Consider the following 17,369-nt stretch of genomic DNA (forward strand, 5'->3'; position numbering starts at 1 on the left):
GCACTGACCCTCCGACAGTGCGGCCCTCCCTCAGCACTGACTCTCCGACAGTGCGGCGCTCCCTGAACTACATTTCCCACAAGCCTCTGCGATGTCATTCGGGCTGTACAGGGCTCAGCCTCGAGCCTGCGCAGACCGGTGTCCTCTAGGTTCCCCATTGGCCAGTGGCACCGTCAATCGCCAGGAGTGGGGCGTGACTTCCTGTTGGTGCTCGGTGGTGCGTTCCTGTGTGAGGGGGAGGGGACAGCGTGGTCTTGCGGGGTAATGGGGGGAGCCGGGGAGGGGATGGTGGGGTCTGGGGGCGGTGAGAGGTGAAAGGGTGAAGTGAGGAGATATTGGTGGTAGGGGGTAAACGATAGTGGGCGATCGAGGTTAAAGGGCAATGGAGGAGGAGATAATGAGGGTACAAGGTGGGGGAGGGGATGGGATGGGATGGGATGGTGGGGTCAATGGGGGAGATGGAGTGAGATGAGGGTTTGGGGGGGGTTCAGAGGTAATATGAGAATCAGATGGGGATGTGAGCTAGGGAGAAGGAAAAGGGGGGGTGGAGAGCAGATGTGAAGGAGCCAGGGCCCCTCTTTCACAGCAGGATGGGGTGGCACGGTGGCTCAGTGGTTAGCACTGCTGCCTCACAGCACCAGGGCCCCAAGTTCAATTCCAGCCTCGGGCGACCATTTGTATGGAGTTTGCACATTCTCCCCGTGTCTGCATGGGTTTCCCCCCCATAGCCAAAGATGTGCAGGTCAGGTGAATTGGCCATGCTAAATTGCCCGTAATGTTAGGTGCATTAGTCAGAGGGAAATGGGTCTGGGTGGGTTATTCTTCGGTGGGTCGGTGTGGACTGGTTGGGCTGAAGGGCCTGTTTCCACACTGTAGGGAATCTAATCTAGTCAAGGATGTGTTCTCCCCAGTGTCCTGGGTTGCCCTCTATCAACATTCCTGGACCTAGATGATGATCTCGGTCATTGTGGGATTTTGTAAATTGACTGTGGTATTTCAACTCACTGCATTTCGAAAAGCTCTTCATTGTTCGTTAAAAGGACGACCTGAGGTTGCTTTAGAAATGCTCTCTCACTGTTCAGCCCTCTGGCCTTTTCAATGTCTAATTTATTGTTCTGTGTTTCTCTGCCAGGGTCTGAGTGGTTGGACACAGTCGCCATGCTGAATGAAGAACAAATGCAGGAGCTGCTGGGATTTCTGACACTTGACACCCGGCTGGATGTTAAAGGCCAGGCCACTGAGTGTGTGCTGGGATTGACTGGGAGTAACAACGGCCGCAGCTTACTAGGACAGAGCATGGACATCCTGCGGGCTTTGCTGATGCTCACCAAGGACCCCTCTCGGGCTGTGGCAAAGGACTGCTATTTTGCCCTGGTCAACCTGTCCGCTGATGAGACGATACACCAAACCCTAATCCAGGATGTCCGCCTCGTTTCCACGCTCCTGCCCAACCTCTTGTACCCTGGGTATGACTTCTCTGACCAGATCTGCTCCATCTTGTCCAACCTCACCCGGGAGAAGCGCACTTGTGCTGACGTGTTCCATGCCATTCAGAATGAGGGCCCTGGCTTGGCGAAAATTGTGGACATCTTCTGCACAGACAGTTACAATGAAAATATGGAACTCCACTACTTGGGGCCGTTGCTGTCCAACTTAACCCAATTGCCAGAAGCCAGGCAGTTCATACTGGATAAAGACAGGTCTGGCTCACTCTTTATAACTGCAAACTAGTTCTGACTAATAACATTGTGAACAAAACAGTATCATTGTAAACTGGGCCCAGGAGACTGGGGCTCACCTAAGTAAATCTGATAGGCGAAAGTGAGGACTATAGATGCTGGAAATTAGACTCGAGAGTGTGGTGCTGGTCAGGCAGCTTCCGAGGAGCAGGAAAACTGACGTTTCGAGCAAAAGCCCTTCATCAGGAAGGCTTTTCTAGCACCACACTCTCGACCATAAGTAAATCTGATGCTGACAGGACAAGTTGATAAGACTGTTAAGAATGCAAATAGGATTCTTGGAGGCATAGTGTAGAAAAAGCAATAAATAATGCTAGTTCTTTTAAAACATTGTTCAGTAGGTGGAGGAAATGCTGGATGACTAAAGGAATTGAGAGTTTGGTTAAGAAAAAGAGGGAAGCATATGTCAGATGTTGACAGAATAAATCGAATCAATCCTGAGAAGAGTATAAAGGCAGTAGGGGTATACCTCAGAGGGAAATCAGGAGGGCAAAAAGGGGACATGAGATAGCTTTGGCAAATAGAGTTAAGGAGAATACAAAGGGTTTTTATAAATATATTAAGGACAAAAGGATGACTAGGGAGAGAATAGGGCCCCTCAAAGATCAGCAAGGAGGCCTTTGTGTGGAGCCGCAGGAGAGATACTAAATGAATATTTTGCATCAGTGTTTACTGTAGAAAAGGACATGAAAGATATAGAATATGGGGAAATTGATGGTGACATCTTGAAAATTTCCCTGTCACAGCGAAGGAATTGCTGGATGTCTTGAAATGCATAAAAGTGGATAAACCCCCAGGACCTGATCAGGTGTAACCGAGAACTCTGTGGGAAGCTAGGGAAGTAATTGCTGGGCCTCTTGTTGAGATATTTGTATCATCGATAGTCACAGGTGAGGTGCTGGAAGACTGAAGGTTGGCTAACATGGTGCCACTGTTTAAGAAGGGTGGTAAGGACAAGCCAGGGAACTATAGACCAGTGAGCCTGACCTCGGTAGTGGGCAAGTTGTTGGAGGGTATTCTGAGGGACAGGATGTACATGTATTTGGAAAGACAAGGACTGATTAGGGATAGTCAACATGGCTTTGTGCATGGGAAATCATATCTCATATCATAGGATGGGGTCGCACGGTGGCTCAGGGGTTAGCACTGCTGCCTCACAGCACCAGGGTCCCAGGTTCGATTCCAGCCTCGGGTGACCGTCTGTGTGGAGTTTGCTCCGGTTTCCTCCCACAGTCCAAAGATGTGCAGGTTAGGTGAATTGGCCATATTAATTTGCCCATAGTGTTAGGTGCATTAGTGAGAGGGAAATGGGTCTGGGTGGGTTACTCTTCAGAGGGTCAATGTAGACTGGTTGGGCTGAAGGGCCTGTTTCCACACTCTGGAATCTAATCTAATCAAGGATGTTTTCTCCCCAGTCTCCTGGGTTTCCCTCTATCAACATTCCTGGACCTAGATGATGATCTCGGTCATTGTGGGATTTTGTGGGTGGCACAGTGGTTAGCATTGCTGCCTCACAGCGCCAAAGACCCGAGTTCAATTCCCGCCTCAGGCAACTGACTGTGTGGAGTTTGCACATTCTCCCCGTGTCTGCGTGGGTTTCCTCCGGGTGCTCCAGATTCCTCCCACAGTCCAAAAACGTACAGGTTAGGTGAATTGGCCATGCTAAATTGCCCGTAGTGTTAGATGAAGGGGTAAATGTAGGGGAATGGGTCTGGGTGGCTTGCACTTCGGCAGGTCGGTGTGGACTTGTTGGGCCGAATGGCCTGTTTCCACACTGTAAATAATCTAAAAAAAATCTAAAAAAACTTGGATCGTGTTTTTTGAAGAAGTAACAAAGAGGATTGATGAGGGCAGAGAGTTGATGTGATCTATGTGGACTTCAATAAGGCATTGAACAAGGTTCCCCATGGGAGACTGATTAGTAAGGTTAGATCTCATGGAATACAGGGAGAACTAGCCATTTGCATACAGAATTGGCTCAAAGGTAGAAGACAGAATGTGGTGGTGGAGGGTTGTTTTTTAGACTGGAGGCCTGTGACCAGTGGAGTGCCACATTGATCGGTGCTGGGTCCTCTACTTGTTATCATTTACATAAATGATTTGGATGCGAGCATAAGAGGTACAGTTAGTTTTGTGGGCGGCACGGTGGCACAGTGGTTAGCACTGCTGCCTCACAGCGCCGGAGACCCGGGTTCAATTCCCACCTCAGACGACTGACTGTGTGGAGTTTGCACGTTCTCCCCGTGTCTGCGTGGGTTTCCTCCGGGTGCTCCGGTTTCCTCCCACAGTCCAAAGATGTGCAGGTCAGGTGAATTGGCCATGCTAAATTGCCCATAGCGTTAGGTAAAGGGGTAAATGTAGGGGAGTGGGTGGGTTGCGCTTCGGCGGGTCAGTGTGGACTTGTTGGGCCGAAGGGCCTGTTTCCACACTGTAATGTAATCTAAGTCTAAATGACACCAAAATTGGAGGTGTAGTGAACAGTGAAGAGGGTTACCTCAGATTACAACAGGATCTGGACCAGATGGGCCAATGGGCTGAGAAGTGGCAGATGGAGTTTCAGATAAATGCGAGGTGCTGCATTTTGGGAAAGCAAATCTTAGCAGGACTTATACACTTAATGGTAAGGTCCTAGGGAGTGTTGCTGAACAAAGAGACCTTGGAGTGCAGGTTCATTGCTCCTTGAAAGTGGACTCACAGGTAGATAGAATAGTGAAGAAGGCGTTTGGTATGCTTTCTTTTATTGGTCAGAGTATTGAGTACAGGAGTTGGGAGGTCATGTTGCTGCTGTACAGGACATTGGTTAGGCCACTGTTGGAATATTGCGTGCAATTCTGGTCTCCTTCCTATCGGAAAGCTGTTGTGAAACTTGAAAGGATTCAGAAAAGATTTACAAGGATGTTGCCAGGGTTGGAGGGTTTGAGCTATAGGGAGAGGCTGAACAGGCTGGGGCTGTTTTCCCCAGAGTGTCGGAGGCTGAGGGGTGACCTTATCGAGATTTGCAAAATTATGAGGGGCATGGATAGGATAAACATTTAAAAGGAATTTGGATGGGTATATGAATAGGAAAGGTTTGGAGGGATATGGGCCGGGTGCTGGCAGGTGGGACTAGATTGGGTTGGGATATCTGGTCGACATGGACGGGTTGAACCGAAGGGTCTGTTTCCGAGTGTACATCTCTATGACTGAGTTCTCAACTGGAGTGCTGTATGTCCCAGCTCTGGGCTCCATGCTTGAGGAGGTCAAGCCTCTGAGAGGGTGCAGAGGAGATTTACTGCAGTGGCTTCCTGATGCACTGCAGGGTTCAAAGTTCAAACTCTGTCTCAGGAGAAAGTGAGGACTGCAGATGCTGGAGATCAGAGTCGAAGTGTGGGATGCTGGAAAAGCACAGCCGGTCAGGCAGCATCTGTGGAGTATTTGATTTGATGTTTTGAGCATAAGCTGTTCATCAGGAAGCTCTTCATTCTTGATAAAGGGTTTATGCCTGAAACGTCGATTCTCCTGCTCCTCGGATGCACACTCTTTGACATAAGAACAGAGTTAGGCCACTAGGTCCATCAGATGTCCTCCACCATTTGATCATGACTGATAGGTTTCTCAACCCCATTCTCCTGCCTTCTCCCTGTAACCTTGATCCTTCATCAAGAATCTATCTATGTCTTAAATACACAGCCCTCTGTGGCAATGAGTTTCACAGATTCCCCACCCTCAGGCTGAAGAAATAGCTGCTCACAATATTCCAAATGCAGTCTGACCAGAGCTTTGTACAGCCTCAGCAGTATATTTTTGCTCTTGTATTCCAGCCCTCTTGAAATGAATGTTAACGTTGTATTTACCTTCCTAACTACCAACTAAACTGCAGGTTAACCTTAACTGAATTCTGAACTAGGATACTCAAGTCCCTTTGTGCTTCAGATTTCCAGAGTCTTTCTCTGTTTAGAAAATAGTCTACAGCTCTTCTTCTTACCAACCTCACCTTTTCCAATATTGTACGCTATCTTTTCCACTCTGCTCGCATGTCCAAATCCTTCTGCAGCTTCCCACCTCCTCAACATTACCTGTCCCTCCAGGTATCTTTGTGTCACCTGTAAACTTCACAACATTGCCCTCAGTTCCTTCATCCGATTGTTAATGAATAATGTATATGATTATGGTCCCAACACTGACCCCTGTCGTACTCATCTTGTCACTGGCTGCCATCCTGAAAAAGACCCCTTTGTCCCCACTCTCTGCCCTCTACCAGGCAGACAATCATCGTTCCATGCCAGTACCTTGTCCCTAACACCGTGGGCTCTGATCTTATTTCACAGCCTCCTGTAACCTTGTCAGTGGCCTTCTGGAAATCCAAATAGATCACAACTGCTGGCTCTCCTTTTGTCAAACACATGGACCCGTAGAGTCATACAGCACAGAAACAGACCCTTCGGTCCAACTCGTCCACGCCCACAAAACTTCCCAAACTGAACTAGTCCCATTTGCTTGTATTTCACCCATATCCTTCTAAACTTTTCCTATTCATGTACCTGCCAAGCGTCTTTCAAATGTTGTGACTGTACCTGCATCTACTATTTCCTCTGGCAGTTCATTCCATGTGTGAATCCCGCTCTGTGCGAAAGCATCGCCCCTCAGGTCTCCTTTAAATCTTTCTCCGCTCACTTTAAAATTATGCCACTCACCAACCCGAGAGAAAAGACCTTTGCTATTCACCTTATCCATGCCCATCATGATTTTACAGACCTCTGTAAAGTCACTCCATAGTCTCCTATGTTCCAGTGAAAAAAGTCCCACTTATCTAACCTCTCCATATAACTTCAGTCCTCTATTTCAGGCAACATCCTGGTAAAATGTTTTGGCATCCTCTATAATTTAAAGTGCCCAGAAGTGGACACAGTAGTCCAGAAGTGGCCTCATTAATGTCCTGTACAAGTTTAATATATGACATCCCAACTTCTATACTCAATGGTTTGAGCAATGAAGACAAGTGTGGAGTGAGCTGTTATTGGTGATGGTCAATCTGTGTGATTTGTTCCCTGTCCTACAGGTGTGTTGTTCAGCGACTTCTCCCTTACACCCAGTACGAGGCCTCAAGTGTTCGCCGAGGAGGGGTCGTGGGCACACTCCGCAATTGCTGCTTTGATTACTGTGAGTGGCTCACCCACTGATTGGAGCTGACTGGATCTGGGGGACGTGTGTAGGGCAGGGAGAAGAGTAGATGAGAGTAACTTTTATTTGTCATTTCTACCATATACAACTGATACAGTAAAAAACGAGACAGCGTTCCTCCAGGACCAAGATGCTAAATGGACAGCACCAAACTACACAATCATACAAAATTAAAAACCATACAACAGCAGGTTATAGCCCAACAGGTTTATTTGGAGGCACTAGCTTTCGGAGCAACGCTCCTCTATCAGGTGGTTGAAGGATCACATGACAAAGGGGTTGCGCTCCGAAAGCTAGTGCTTCCAAATAAACCTGTCAGACTATAACCTGGTGTTGTGTGATTTTTATCTTTGTCCACCCCAGTCCAACACCGGCTCCTCCAAATCATCGACCATACAAAAGGCGACATAAAGTGAATAAGAAGCGCAAAGCACGCACATTACAGTGTAATAAAACAATGATAATTAATGGACATTGTTCTAGCAGCAATTCGAAGTCGTGCAAAGAATTTCAGATGGAAGAGAGTCTGATTGTACAGTGTTAAGGAGCCTGATGGCTTGGGGGATGAAACTGTTGCACAGTCTGGCCGTGAGAGACCGAATGCTCCGGTGTCTTCTGCCAGATGGCAGGAAGGAGAAAAGTTTGAGTGGGGGGTGTGTGGGGTCTTCCACAATGCTCTTAGCCTTTCGGATGCAGCGTGTGGTGTAAATGTCTGTAATGGAGGGGAGAGAGACCCCGATGATCCTCTCAGCTGTCCTCACTATCCGCTGTAGGGTCTGACGATCCAAGACAGTGCAATTCCTGAACGAGGCAGTGATGCAGCAGCTCAGGGTACTCTCAATGAACCCTCTGTGGAGTGTGGTGAGGATGGGGGGGTGGAAGGGTGTCTTTCCTCGGCCTGTGCAGAAAGTAGAGACACTGCTGGGCTTTCTTGGTTATGTAGCTGATGTTGAGGGACCAGGGTGAGATTCTCTGCCAGGTGTATGCCAAGAAATTTGGTGCTCTTCACCATCTCCACGGGGGAGCTGTTGATGTCCAACGGAGAGTGGTCACTCATGCCCTCCTGAAGTCGACAACCATCTCTTTCGTTTTGTCCACCTTCAGAGACAGGTTGTTGGCTCTGCACCAGTCCGTTAGCTGTTAAAAGAGAGTTGTGGAGACTGCATACTTCAACCAAAGCTGTGGCTGAGGTGGCTCAGTTGCCTCTTTCTGATCTGACGTTCTTCCACACCTGAGCTCTGTGCAGGAGGTGCAGGTCAGGTGGTGGTGGGACCTAGATGTTTGTGTCCTGTAAGAAGCTATATTGCTGTCACCGGGGAAGAGTCACAGGATTGTTATAGTGTCGAGGGAGTCCATTGGGCCCATTCCAGCTGCTGTCACTCAACCTGTCTGTCTTCATCTCATCTCCACAGCACATCATCAATGGTTGCTGAGCAATGAAGTTGACATCCTCCCTTACCTGCTGCTGCCATTGGCTGGCCCTGAGGAACTGAGCGAGGATGAAATGGAAGGTGAGAAGGATCAGGAAATGTGGTAAAGGAAGGACAGGGAATGTGGGAACGGCATGGGGATCAGTGGGTAAGGATGGACAGGGAATGTGGGAATGGCACAGGGATCATTGGGTAAGGATGGACAGGGAATGTGGGAAAGGCACAGGGATCAGTGGGTAAAGATGGACAAGGAATGTGGGAAAGGCACAGGGATCAGTGGGTAAGGAGGGATAGGGAATGTGGGAAAAGCACAGGGATCAGTGGGTAAGGATGGACAGGGAATGTGGGAAAAGCACAGGGATCAGTGGGTAAGGATGGATGGAGAATGTGGGAATGGTACAGGGATCAGTGGGTAAGGATGGACGGGGAATGTGGGAAAAGCACCGGGATCAGTGGGTAAGGATGGACGGGGAATGTGGGAAATACACAGGGATCAGTGGGTAAGGATGGACGGGGAAGGTGGGAAAAGCACCGGGATCAGTGGGTAAGGATGGACAGGAATGTGGGAATGGCACAGAAATGTGGGAAAGACACAGGGATCAGTGGGTAAGGAGTGACGGGGAATGTGGGAAAAGCACAGGGATCAGTGGGTAAGGATGGACAGGGAATGTGGGAAAGGCACAGGGATCAGTGGGTAAGGATGGACAGGAATGTGGGAATGGCACAGAAATGTGGGAAAGGCACAGGGATCAGTGACTAAGGAGTGACGGGGAATGTGGGAAAAGCAGAGGGATCAGTGGGTAAGGATGGACAGGGAATGTGTGAAAAGCACGGATCAGTGGGTAAGGATGGACAGGGAATGTGGGAAAGGCACAGGGATCAGTGGGTAAGGAGGAACAGGGAATGTGGGAAAGGCACAGGGATCAGTAGGTAAGGATGGACAGGGAATGTGGGAAACGTACAGGGATCAGTGGGTAAGGTGGAACAGGAATGTGGGAAACGTACAGGGATCAGTGGGTAAGGAGGAACAGGAATGGGGGAAAGGTACAGGGATCAGTGGGTAAGGATGGACGGAGAATGTGGGAAAGGTACAGGGATCAGTGGGTAAGGATGGACGGAGAATGTGGGAAAGGTACAGGGATCAGTGGGTAAGGATGGACAGGAATGTGGGAATAGCACAGAAATGTGGGAAAGGCACAGGGATCAGTGGCTAAGGAGTGACGGGGAATGTGGGAAAGGCACAGGGATCAGTGGGTAAGGAGGAACAGAGAATGTGGGAAAGGGACAGGGATCAGTAGGTAAGGATGGACAGGGAATGTGGGAAACGTACAGGGATCAGTGGGTAAGGAGGAACAGGAATGTGGGAAACGTACAGGGATCAGTGGGTAAGGAGGAACAGGAATGGGGGAAAGGTACAGGGATCAGTGGGTAAGGATGGACAGGGAATGTGGGAAAGGTATAGGGATCAGTGGGTAATGATGGACGGAGAATGTGGGAAAAGTACAGGGATCAGTGGGTAAGGATGGACAGGGAATGTGGGAAAGGCACAGGGATCAGTGGCTAAGGAGTGACGGGGAATGTGGGAAAAGCACAGGGATCAGTGGTTAAGGATGGACGGAGAATGTGGGAAAGGTACAGGGATCAGTGGGTAAGGAGGAACAGGAATGTGGGAAAGGTACAGGGATCAGTGGGTAAGGCGGAACAGGAATGTGGGAAAAGTACAGGGATCAGTGGGTAAGGATGGACAAGGAATGTGGGAAAGGTACAGGCATCAGTGGGTAAAGCGGAACAGGAATGTGGGAAAAGTACAGGGATCAGTGGGTAAGGATGGACAGGGAATGTGGGAAAGGTACAGGGATCAGTGGGTAAGGATGGACGGGGAATGTGGGAAAGGTACAGGGATCAGTGGGTAAGGATGGATGGGGAATGTGGGAAAGGTACAGGAATCAGTGGGTAAGGCGGAACAGGAATGTGGGAAAAGTACAGGGATCAGTGGGTAAGGATGGATGGGGAATGTGGGAAAGGTACAGGGATCAGTGGGTAAGGAGGAACAGGAATGTGGGAAACATACAGGGATCCGTGGGTAAGGATGGACGGGGAATGTGGGAAAGGTACAGGGATCAGTGGGTAAGGATAGACGGGGAATGTGGGAAAGGCACAGGGATCCGTGGGTAAGGATGGACGGGGAATGTGGGAAACGACAGGGATCAGTGGGTAAGGATGGACAAGGAATGTGGGAAAAGCACAGGGATCAGTGGGTAAGATGGATGGAGAATGTGGGAAAAGCACCGGGATCCGTGGCTTCAGCACTGTAGATTTTGGAATTTCCATTCTGTGGGAAGCAGAGGTTCCCTGGAGCTGTCCAAAGAGCATTCCCAGGTTGGACAGATTTTATTTTCCTCCTAGATTCGGGTAAGTCTGACACATCACTGGGGCACATGGACATTTCTTCTCTGTGAAGCTCCAGATGTTTTCCCATTATCCCGTTATGACACAGCTCTGGACCTGAACCCAGCAATCAGGCTCAGGGTTGTGCCACAGGGCTCTGAGAGATTTTGTACTCCACCAGCCCTGGGGGTGGAGGGGGTTTGCGCGGAGCAGTGTAAAGGTTTAAATGATGGAGTATGGAGAGTTTCTCTGTGTGGAGGCTGATTGGGGAAGGCAGGCTGTATCTGTTTTAAACACATGGTGGTTGGGTATGGGGTGGGGTCATATTGAGAGGTGAGGCTGTACATGCGGGATTGTGAGAGGGGAGACATGGTGACTGTGGTTAACTAACATCATTTGAAGTGTCCTCCTTGAGTCTGTTTTCCGGAGTGGATTGCATTGTTAGTTGGTCAATGATAGCTCACATCTTGTTGCTGAATACTTAGTGTCTGTCTCTTGTCTTCTGATGCAGGCCTTCCTGTAGATCTCCAGTATCTCCCCGAGGACAAGCAACGTGAGAAGGACCCAGACATCCGTAAAATGCTGCTGGAGGCCATCAACCTGGTAGGTGCCCACTGGGCAGGAGGTACCAAAGGAAAGCAGCATCCGAGGAGCAGAGAATCAACGTTTCAGGCTCAGCCACCCCGACCCCCCCCCCCCCCCCCCCCGGCCCACACGCCTCTTCCTGATGAAGGTCTTATGCCCAAAACGTCGATTCTCCTGCTCCTCTGAGACTGCCTGACCTGCTGTGTTTTTCCAGCGCCACACTCTCCAGCATCTGCAGGCCTCACTTTCTCCTGGTACTGAAGGAAAGGCCTGTGTGCATGTCATGGTCATAACGCTCTCAGGACGTTCCCAAATGTTTCACAGGCAAGTGAATGTCGAGAAAACACAGTTCTTTCCATGGGATGTGGGCATTTGTTTCCCATCTGTTATTGAGTCAATCACATTGCTGTGGAAACTCCTTCAGGGTAAGGGTGGCAGCGGAGGGCGGTTGTGGTACAGTGGCAGTGGCCCTGCCTCTGATCCAGGAGGTTCAACAAGTCCTACCTGCTCCAGAGGTGTGTAACAGTATCTCTGACCTCATCTACTGTGTCCATAACTCTCTACGTGGTCTCCTCTACGTTGGGGAGCCAGGACTCCAACTTGCAGAACGTTTCAGAGAACATCTCTGGGACACACACACCAAACAACCCCACTGCCCTGTGGCCAAACACTTTAACTCCCTCTCCCACTCCACCAAGGACATGCAAGTCCTGGGCCTCCTCCACCGCCAAATCCTAGCCACCCTGATGACTAGAGGAAGAACGCCTCATTTTCTGCATTGGGACCCTTCAACTTTACAGCATCAATGTTGACTTCACCAGTGTTCTCAAGTCCCCTCCCCTCACCTTATCCCAAATCAAACCCTGCAACTTGGCACCACCCTCTTGAACTGCCCTACCTGCCCATCTTCCTTCCCACCTATCTACTCCACCCTCCACTCCGACCTATCACTATCAGCCCTCATCTTTATTTACCTATCATATTCCCAACTGCCTCCCCCCCCCACCCCCTCCCATTTATCTCTCAGCCCCTTTTCCCCCATCCCCCCACATTCCTGATGATGAGCTCCTGCTCTTCAGATGCTGCCTGACCGGCTGTGCTTTTGACTCTGATCTCCAGCATCTGCAGTCCTCACTTTCTCCTAGTATCTCTGAACAGGTAGATTAAGAAATACCTCAGAATAGCAGGTGGGAGAGATTTTAAAAGCAGCATTCGAGGATTGTTTTGTGGTCATCTGTTGCTGGGATTAGCTTTATATTCCAGATTAATGAATTGAATTCAAATGTTGTGATCAGTGGAAACCATGGCCTAGTGGTATCGTCGCTGGACTGTTAATCCAGAGACCCAGGGGGACCTGAGTTCAAATCCAGCCATGGTAGATGTGGAATTTGAATTTAATTTTAAAACTCTGGAATTAAGAGTCAAACAATGACTATGAATCCATTGTCTACTTCAGAAAACCCCATCTGGTTCACTCATGTCCTTTAGGGAAGGGAACTGCCATCCATACCTGGTCTGGCCTGCATGTGACTCCAGACCCACAGCAATGTGGCTGACTTTTAACTGCCCTCTGGACGATTAGGGATGGACAATAAATGCTGGCCCAGCCAGCCAAGCCCTCCCTCCATGAATGAATTAAAACCAATCCCATCAGTTACCAAGATGGGATTTGAACTCATGTCGTTCAATTTTGTCACCATCACCACTAAGGTGGTAACCAATTCAGAGACTCTTGAGTGTGCTGTCTCTTACTGATCTAGTGTTTTCAAAGCATAGGGCAGGGATGTGGTGTTTCATGTGGGTGTGGAGATAGACAAGACAAACATGACAGGGATCACATCCCCTTGTAGGATCACTGGACCCAAAATGTTCACTCTGCTTTCTCTTCACAGGTGCTGCTGAGTTTTCTGGTTTTTGCAATTTCTGTTTTTTTGTTTCCATCTACCCCATGCCATCCCTGCCCTGGGAGTGTTTGATAGGGATGGTGTAGAGGGAACTTTACTCTGTATCTAACCGTGTGTTGTCCCTGTACTGGGAGTGTTTGATGGGGAAGGGCTTTTGCCCGAAATGTCGATTTTTCTGCTCCTCGGATGCTGCCTGAACTGCTGTGCTTTTCCAGCACCATTAATCCAGAATCTGGTATCCAGCATCTGCAGTCATTGTTTTTACCACAGTATAGAAAGAGCTTTACTCTGTATCTAACTCCGTGCTGTCCCTGTACTGGGTGTGTTTGATGGGGAATGGTGTAGAGGAGTTTTACTCTGTATCTAACCGTGTGCTGTCCCTGCACTGGGAGTGTTTGATGGAGACAATGTAGAGGGAGCTTTACTCTGTATCTACCCAGTGCTGTCTCTGCCCTGGGAGTGTTTGATGAGGACACTGTTGTGGAACCATCACTCTATATTGAACCCTATGCTGTACCTGTCTTGGGAGTGTTTGATGGGGGCAGTGTACAGGGAGCTGTACTTCCAGTTTAAACTTGTAGAGAAAGTTTTACTCTGTATTTAACATTGTACTGTACGTGTCCTGGGTATGTTTGATGCTTTGCTCAAAAAGAGTAATAATTCACTCCCCTCAACTGTACAATTTCAATGATCAAGTTTATTCTTCCACATGATCAATAAAAACTGTGGTCTTGGAACAGTATCTCCGGTTAAATCTCACTTTCATTTGTAGCTGATGGCAACAAGAAGTGGGCGTGAGGTGGTGAGGGAAAAGAAGACCTACCTTATCCTGCGAGAGTACCACAAGTGGGAGACTGAGCCCGATGTTGCTGCCGCATGTGAGAAGCTGATTGAGGTAGGTCTTTGACAGCACCTCACAGAATGTTTGTGTCCCCCCCCCCCCCCCCCCACTTCTCGTTCCGCTCCCTTCTGCCCACACAGACACTCCTCCATTCCTGCTCCAACCCTGCTGTTCTTCAGTCCATCCCCCCTTCCCTCCCTCCCCTTTCCCCTTTCTCACTCCCTCTCTCTCCTGACCTGGTGGTGTTGACTGGAACCAGAGTTTGCCATTTGGTTGCTTCACCCAAGGCTTTGTACGTATCTCTCTCACCTGGGACTCAGGAGCCTCTTGGTACATGTCTCCTCTTCATTTTGAACAGGAGCATGTGAGTTTTTCTCGACGCTCTGGGAAACACTCAGCTGCCTCACTCAGAGTAAGTCTGATCACTTTGCTCATTCCTGTTTGTGTGACTTCACTAGGCGCAAGGTGGCTGCAGCCATCAGAAACATGGAAAATACCAAAGTGGTTCAAAACGGTGGATGCTATAAAGATGTTTGATCCCTTTGCCTTAGGAAGGAGATATTTACCAAAGAGGGAGGGCAGCAGAGTGACCAAGGAGATTGGGCTTGTACTCCCAAAGAATGAGAGCTGATCTCATTTGAACATAAAAAGGTTTCTTCCAGACCCTGTGATAGGGTCGATGCAGGAAGGATTATTCCCTTTATAGCAGGTCCAGAGCCAGGGAATACAGCCTCGGAATAAGAGGCACGAAGGAAATGAGGAATTTCTTCACTCGCAGGGTGATGGATCTTTGGAATTCTCTGACCTAGAGAGGGTTGGATTGAAGGGTTTTGTTTCTGTGCTGTACACCTCTACGACCTGGAAGATTCTGCCTTCTCAGTGGTTGAGCATGTTCAAGACTGAGGTTAATAGATATTTGGGCACTAAGTGGGGTATGGAGATACCGTGGGAAGGTGCAGCCAAGGTAGATGTTCTTTGGGACGACTGTTGCTGGAGCAGTACATCACTGGACTAGTAATCCAGATCCCCCACGGACAAGAAATTAGTCTTACAGTGGCCTTGTAACTATTGGTATAAAAAGTCAGTTGGTTCACTCATGCCCCTTTACGGGGAAAGGTTTGCCCCGTTATTTGGTCTGGCCTAAATGTGGGTAATTTGACCCACAGCAATGTGGTTAACTCTTTACTGCCCTCTGACGTGGTTCAGCACACCATCACCTGTATTGACCCACTGCAAAGGCCAAACCGAAAACTGGACAGACCACACAGAATCGGCCTAGGCAGCCAATCTAACAGCAGTGTCAGGCCTCTTGAACCCTGCCAAATCATCCTTACTAACGCCTTGGCACTTGTGCTGAAATTGGGAGAGCTAGTCCCCAGACTAGACAGACAGCAATCAAGATTAGAGTGATGCTGGAAAAGCACAGCAGGTCAGGCAGCATCCGAGGAGCAGGAAAATCGACATTTCGGGCAAAAACCCTTCATCAGGAATGAGGCTAGGAGCCTCGGGAGTGGGGAGATAAATGGGAGGGGGATGGGGCTGGGGGGAAAGTGGTTGAGAGTGCAGTAGGTAGATGGAGGTGGGGGTAAAGGTGATAGGTCGAAGAGGAGGGTGGAGCGGATAGGTGGAAAGGAAGATTGACAGGTGGGACAGGTCATGAGGATGGTGCTGAGCTGGAAGGTTGGAGCTGGAGTAAGGTCAGGGGAGGGGAAATGAGGAAATTGGTGAAATCCACATTGAAGCCCTGGGGTTGAAAGCTCTTGAGGCGGAAGGCGAGGCGTTCTTCCTCCAGGTGTTGGGTGGTGAGAGAGTGACGATGGAGGACGCCCAGGACCTGCATGTTCTCGGCAGAGTGGGAGGGGGAGTTGAAATGTTGGGCCACAGGGCGGTGGGGTTGATTGGTGCGGGTGCCCCGGAGATGTTCCCTAAAGTGCTCTGCCCAATATAGAGGAGACCACATGGGGAGCAATGAATACAATGTGTGTGGATGTGCAGGTGAAACTTTAATGGATGTGGAAGGCTCCTTTAGGGCCTTGGATGGAGGTGAGGGAGGAGGTGTGGGCGCAGGTTTTGCAATTCCTGCGGTGGTAGGGGAAGGTGCTAGGACGGGAGGGTGGGTTGTTGGGGGCTTGGACCTGACCAGGCAACCCCTTACCTTTTAAAAAGCAACTCCTAGTTCTTGATTCTCTCACAAGAGGAAACAGTGTCTCCACATCTACCCTGTTAAGTCAATTCAGGATATTATGTTCAATCAAGTCGCCCTCTGATTCCTTTAACCTCCAGTGGATGCAAGCCTGGCCTGTCTAACATTTCCCGACAAGACAATGCTCTCATTCCAGGTATCTGTCTGGTGAACTTTCACTGAACTGCTTTGAATGCAGTTACATCCCTCCTTAAGTATTCCAGATGTGATCTCAATCATGTCCTTTATAACTAAATTAGAGACAAAAAGACTGCAGATGCTGGAATCCAAGGTAGATAAGCAGGGGGCTGGAAGTTCACAACGAGCCAGGCAGCATCAGGAGATGGAAAAGTCAATGTTTTTAGAAATCCGTAGAATCCCTACAGTGTGGAAACAGGCCCTTGGGCCCAACAAGTCCACACTGACCCTCCAGAGAGTAACCCACCCAGGCCCATTCCCCAACCCTATTACTCTACATTGCACCTAATGTAGAGTAATGCACCTAACCTACACATCCCTGAACATTACAGTCAATTTAGCATGGTTGATTCACCTAGACTGCGCATCTTTGCATTGGGAGGAAACCCACGCAGACACGGGGAGAATGTGCAAACTGTACACACAGTCGCCCGAGGCTGGAATTGAACACAGGTCCTTGGGGCTGTGATGCAGCAGTGCTAATCTCTGAGTCAACTGGGCATGGCTCCCCTTACACCCACCCCCAGTCCTGAAGAAGGGCTACAGCCAAAACATTGCCTTCTCCACCTCCTGATGCTGCCTGGCTTGCTGTGTTCTTCCAGCTTCCTGCCTGTATAACTAAAGTATACCCTTGCATTGAATTCCCCTTGCAATAAGTTCATAATTACTCGCATAGTGCAATTCATGCACCAGGAAACACAAATCCCTCTCTGCAAATGTTGACGTGGAAATAGATAGACATTTCTTACTGGTGGCTGCATCAGTCTCGGAGCTTTCTCTGTAACAACACTGTCCTTACACCCAGTGGACTGTAGCAGTTCAAGGGAGCAGCTCACTCACCATCTCACAGCTATTTCAGATTGGGCAATAAATGATCAATGGTCAAATATTTGGAATTGTCCCAGATGGTTAATACCCAGCGATGCTGTTCCCTTTACTCAG

General features: G+C 49.2%; 1 protein-coding gene across 2 annotated transcripts in view; it reads left to right on the forward strand.

Moving 5' to 3' along the window:
- Positions 1-226: 226 nt before the first annotated feature.
- Positions 227-17,369, forward strand: part of hgh1 (HGH1 cochaperone) — a 29,933-nt gene continuing 12,790 nt past the window's right edge. The window contains exons 1-6 of one of the 2 annotated variants that reach the window (XM_087987675.1): positions 227-261; positions 1,133-1,700; positions 6,778-6,878; positions 8,312-8,410; positions 11,229-11,320; positions 13,979-14,101. In XM_087987675.1, the coding sequence (XP_087843801.1) occupies positions 1,159-1,700; positions 6,778-6,878; positions 8,312-8,410; positions 11,229-11,320; positions 13,979-14,101 (957 nt within the window). In that variant the 5' untranslated portion in view covers positions 227-261; positions 1,133-1,158. Of the gene's footprint in view, positions 262-1,114; positions 1,701-6,777; positions 6,879-8,311; positions 8,411-11,228; positions 11,321-13,978; positions 14,102-17,369 lie in introns of those variants that run through there. The other variant, XM_043690942.2, reaches the window with a different exon arrangement.

The sequence above is a fragment of the Chiloscyllium plagiosum genome, unplaced genomic scaffold (assembly GCF_037043375.1).
Source record: "Chiloscyllium plagiosum isolate Xiang-an unplaced genomic scaffold, Cpla_swu_hap1 HiC_scaffold_5, whole genome shotgun sequence".
NCBI lineage: Eukaryota > Metazoa > Chordata > Chondrichthyes > Orectolobiformes > Hemiscylliidae > Chiloscyllium > Chiloscyllium plagiosum.